At 37.8% G+C, this 5,433-nt stretch overlaps 1 protein-coding gene across 1 annotated transcript; it reads left to right on the plus strand.

Annotated features, from left to right (window-relative positions):
• Positions 1 to 1,335: 1,335 nt before the first annotated feature.
• LOC100956214 (zinc finger protein 709-like) lies at positions 1,336 to 3,966 on the plus strand. The gene is made up of 3 exons (XM_023517993.1): positions 1,336 to 1,471; positions 1,659 to 1,719; positions 2,397 to 3,966. Exons 1-3 carry the CDS (start codon positions 1,336 to 1,338, stop codon positions 3,964 to 3,966), a joined length of 1,767 nt encoding a protein of 588 aa, XP_023373761.1.
• The last annotated feature ends 1,467 nt before the right edge of the window (positions 3,967 to 5,433 follow it).

The raw sequence follows: 5,433 nt of genomic DNA on the forward strand, positions 1-5,433 counted from the left end.
AAAGAAAGAAAGAAAAACAGTCTGCAGGTTAGGCCTTTCCTGGTTACAAACTTGCTGTTGCTGTAGTTACAGCTGTGGGCAGCCTCTGACTGAAGAAATGCACCCACCACTTGCCAGTTCTCCACTGTCTTTATCCTCCTCGTGGGGTGCAGAAGACTTACTGTCTCTTTGTGTCCCCAAAGGAATGTCTCTGGGCAGATCCCACCAGCCAGAGATGCACAGAGTCTTCTCTCCCCAGTCTCACTGCACCCAGTTGCAAAGAAGCTGTTACTTGGCCATTTTCTCCCAAGTCCAGAAGAAGGGATTTCTTTTTTTGTTATTAATCTAAGGTTTTGTGCCTTTTTCCTTCATGCCTAAGCTATAACTTCCCAGTAACTTAATAACCCCATGAAATGGAACAGAAAGAAAAAGGAAGACCTGAGTCTGATAAATGTTATATATGTTAAAATGAATACTTTTCCAAAAGAAATATTTTGATTGAACCATCTGGATCTGAGTATTTAGAGTATTTCAGGACAGTGTGGTCAGTTGAATCTTATTACAACTTTTATTTCTCCATGCCTCCTAGTCTGATGTTTGGTGATGGGAGTAGTAGCAAAGGTTCCAGTTCTTCAGTGTGCTTTTATTCATTTCAACACTATCCACATTTGATAACTCATGAAATGTTGTAGCTCATGGGATGTTGAGTGGTAGATAAGAAAGATAATGAAGTATAATTAATAATACTATGAATGTAAAAAATGTGAGAAAGCATTCATGTATCACTATTCTGCTCAAAGACATGAAAGGACTCACACTGGAGAGAAACCCTACAAATGAAGGAGTTTTTCTCATAAGGAATTGATGGTATTAAAATGCAATTTTTTTTTTTTTGAGACAGAGTCTCACTGTGTTGCCCTTGGTAGAGTGCTGTGGCATCCCAGCTCACAGAAACCTCAAACTCCTGGGCTTAATCAATTCTCTTGCCTCAGCCTTCCAAGCTGCCAGGACTACAGGCACCCACCACAATGCCTGGCTATGTTTTGGTTGTAGTTATTGTCGTTTGGCAGGCCCAGGCTGGATTCAAACCTGCCAGCTCTGGTGTATGTGGCTGGTGCCCTAGTCCCTTGAGCTACAGGCACTGAGCCTAAAATTAATTATTATTTATTAGTAATTAATAACTATTAATTATTTTCTTGTTTTCACAGTTCTGAGGAAGTGAGTGTGGCCAAAGAGTTCTTGCAACCAATTTATAGATTAGGTCTTTGGAGATCACAGAGTAATAGCTGAACATTTTATGAATTGAGTATAGATTCTTGGTGCTGTCTCACTCATCCTCCTTTTTATAAATGTGGGATGTTTCAGGACTCAGTCTCCTTTGAGGATGTGGCTGTGAACTTCACCCTGGAGGAGTGGGCTTTGTTGGATCTTTCACAGAAAAAACTCTACAGAGATGTTATGTGGGAAACTTTCCAAAATCTGGAGTCAATAGGTAAGAATGAAAATTCCATCATGTTGTTTATTTTTTGATCATTGATGTTGTTCCAAGATTTAGAATGTGGAATGTGAAATTTATTCTTGCAAATAAATCTGGCATGGTCACAGCTCATCATGAACCTTGAATCTAAGAGTTTTTCTATAATTTTTAATAACTTACGGTAACTTGTTTTGCATTTCAGGAAAAAAACAGAAAGACCAAAATATTGAAGATCAGTATAAAAACTGGGAGAGAAATCTTAGGTGAGTCATACTGACAAGAGAAAGTAATATCCCAGGAGAAAATCTTAGTATGTCATGAAATTTTTAAACAAGGAAACAAAATGAGAAAGCCCAGCCTCACATTTATCTATTCTTAGGAGAAGAATATAAATATTAAACACAAGTGTTTTTTTAAAAAAATATGACATAGATGGTCAGTGTTTGAAAAATAGTTTGCTTGGAAATAGTATTAAGAAATTCATGTATGAGGCCAGGCACAGTGGCTCACACCTGTAATCCTAGCACTCAGGAGGCTGAGGCAGGTGGATTGCCTGAGCTTGCTGGTTTGAGACCAACCTGAGCCAAAGTGAGACTTCATCTCTAAAAATAGCCAGGTGTCATGGTGGGTGCCTGTAGTTCCAGCTACTTGGGAGGCTGAGGCAAGAGAATCACTTGAGCCCAAGAGTTTGAGGTTACTGTGAGGTATGACACTTAGGCACTCTACCAGGGGCAACAAAGTGAGACTTTGTCTCAAAAAAAAAGAAATCCATGTATGAATACCACTGTTTTTTATAATAGCTATGCTTGATCTCTCTTGCAGAGCATTTAATGTATTTATCTTATAAGTATTTTAGAAGGACAAAAATAATCTACATTCTGATATCATTTAATAATTTAAAAATCTTTAATAAACATAATGTACTTCTCATCTTTTACAGAAGTCATATGGTAGAGAAAGCATATGAAAGTAAAGAAGGTAGTCAATGTGGAGAAAGTATCAATCAGATTCCAAATCTCAGTCTGAACAAGAAAACTCACATGGGAGTAAAGCCATATGAATGCAGTGTGTGTGGAAAAGTCTTCATTTGTCATTCATCCTATAGTAGGCACATTAGATCTCACACAAGACAGAAACCACATAAGTTTCAGGAATATGGAGACAAACCATATAAATGTAAGGAATGTGGGAAAGGCTTCACTTATCTGCAGTCTTTTAAAAAACATAAAAGAACTCACAGTGAAGAGATATCCTATAAGTGTAAGGACTGTGGGAAAACGTTCAGTTGCCGATATTCTTTCCAAGTACATGGAAGGACTCACAATGGAGAGAAACCCTATGAATGCAAGAAATGTGGAAAAGTGTTCAAACATCCCCAGTCTGCTCAAGTACATGAAAAGTCTCATAATGGAGAGAAACCCTACAAATGTAAGGAGTGTGGAAAAGCCTTCAGTTACCGCCATACCGTTCGAAAACATGAAAGGAATCACACTTCACAAAAATACTACGAATGTAAACAATGTGGGAAAACATACGTGTCTTCTCTGGGTTACCGAGCACATGAAAGAACTCACACTGGGGAAAAACCCTATGAATGTAAAAAATGTGGGAAAGCATTCATGTATCACTATTCTGCTCAAAGACATGAAAGGACTCACACTGGAGAGAAACCCTACAAATGTAAGGAATGTGGGAAGGCCTTCAATTATCATTATACTGCTCGAAAACATGAAAGGAATCACACTGTGCAGAGACGCTATGAATGTGAACAGTGTGGAAAAACATACATGTCTCCTCTTGGTTTCCGAGCACATTTGAGTACCCACACTGGAGAGAAACTCTATGAATGCAAAAAATGTGGGAAAGTATTCAGATACAGCCAGTCTATTAAAACACATGAAAGAACTCATACTGGAGATAAACCCTACAAATGTAAGGAATGTGGGGAAGCCTTTAGTTGTCGCTATTCTGTTCAAAGACATGAAAGGACTCACACTGCAGAGAAAGAGTATGAATGTAAAACATGTGGGAAAACCTATATTTCTCCTCTGGGCTTTCAAACACATGAAAGAACTCACACTGGAGAGAAACCTTATAAATGTAAGGAATGTGGGAAGGGCTTCATGTATCTTACAAGTGTTCGAATACACATGATATCGCACACTGGAGATGGGCCTTATAAATGTAAAGAATGTGGGAAAGCATTCAGTTGCTGCAGTTCCTTTCAAAAACATGAAAGAAGTCATACTGGAGAGAAGCCCTATAAATGTAAACAATGTGGCAAAGCCTTCAGTCATTCTAATTATGTCCAAATACATGAAAGAATTCATACTGGAGAGAAACCCTATGAATGTAGGGAATGTAGCAAATCCTTCAGCTTTCTTACAGCCTTTCAAGTACACATGAGAATACATACTCGCAATGAAACTTATAAATGTAAGGAATGTGGCAAAGCCTTCAGTTGGCGTACATCCTTACGAAAACATGTAAGGAGAGTACACACAGAGTAGAAACCCTATAAATGTAAACAGTAGAGAAAGTTTTTTAGTTTTAAACTTTTCAGTTAAAGTTGTACAAATGTAAGTAATATGGGAAAGCCTAATAGAAATTAATTCACATATAATGCTCTATATCAGGGGTGTCCAACCTGCAGTCCATGGGCTGCATGCTGATTTTGTGAGAACTTTTTTTTGCTCATTTGTGATGTTGGATATTGCAAAAAAGTATGCACAGATTGTTTTTTTTTTTTTTTGCTAATTAGCTTTCATTAGTGTTTGTGTATTTAATGTGTGGTACAAAGCAATTCTCATTCTTCTAGTGTGTGGCAGAGGAAAAAAATGGTTGGACACTTCTGCTCTAAAATATTTGTGCCACGAAAGAAATGATGTAAAATTATAAACATATTATTTTTAACAGTGTTAGCATTATTTTTTATTTGGCTATTTCTGAGATTAGGTCTTACTGGTTGCCCAGGCTGGCCTCTGAGGCTCATGAGATCCTCCTGCCTCAGCCTCCTGAGCAGCTGAGACTGTAGATGCATGCTGCCATGCCTGCTTTATCATTGCTAGAGTCTTAAAGTGGACATCTACACTATGGATTTCTACTTACTACTTAAGTAAATAAACACTGAGATTATTCTGTAAGTACTCTTTTAGCAATAGCACAGAGAAGTATTATAGGTAGTGTTTTTTCTTCAAATCAGTTAATAAAATTATTCACTTACTAGTTTTGTAAACAAGGGGCCATCGAAAAATGACAGTTAGATATTGGTTGTTTTCTACTGGCATTCTATGTCAGGTATTAGATAACCTTTATTCATTTTATATATTTCACTTTCTTCCAAGAAAAATTTCTTCTTTTTAGCCAGAAGAGCCTTACTTTATTTTCCTTGGAAGTAAATCAAATAAGCTAGTAAGCATTCCAAGATTATCATACAATACAGTCTTTTGTGAGTTTTTATTTTTATATCTTACCCTTTGCTCTTTTTCTTTCTGGCTGGGTTGTTGGTGATAGACTGAATTACTAGATTAAATCTTTGATAGGACAATAAAATCTAGACTGGAGATGGCCCTCTTGGATCATCTCATGTCAGTTGTATAGTGTTGTGAACTAAATTCCCTAGAATCTATTTTCTTTTTGCCTCCATGTTAAATTTCACCAGTAGCCTAACTTATTTGAAAGTTGGAAGGAAGAACTGAAGAAGGCATGAGTCAGTTTTGGACCCATCATACAGGGAAATGGACTAATGCATAAACACTGCATGGGCACCTGCTTCCCATCTGCTTTCCTGATTCATTGGCTTGCCTATTAGGAGTTTCTTCAGGCTCGGCACCCATAACTCAGTGGGTAGGGCACCGGCCACATACATTGAGGCTGGTGTGTTTGAACCCAGCCTGGGTTCAACAGGCTAAATAACAATGACAACTGCAACAAAAAAATAGCCGGGCATTGTGGTGGGTGCCTGTAGTCCCAGCTAC

This window comes from Otolemur garnettii, unplaced genomic scaffold (assembly GCF_000181295.1).
Source record: "Otolemur garnettii isolate 467f Iridium unplaced genomic scaffold, OtoGar3 scaffold00127, whole genome shotgun sequence".
Lineage (NCBI taxonomy): Eukaryota > Metazoa > Chordata > Mammalia > Primates > Galagidae > Otolemur > Otolemur garnettii.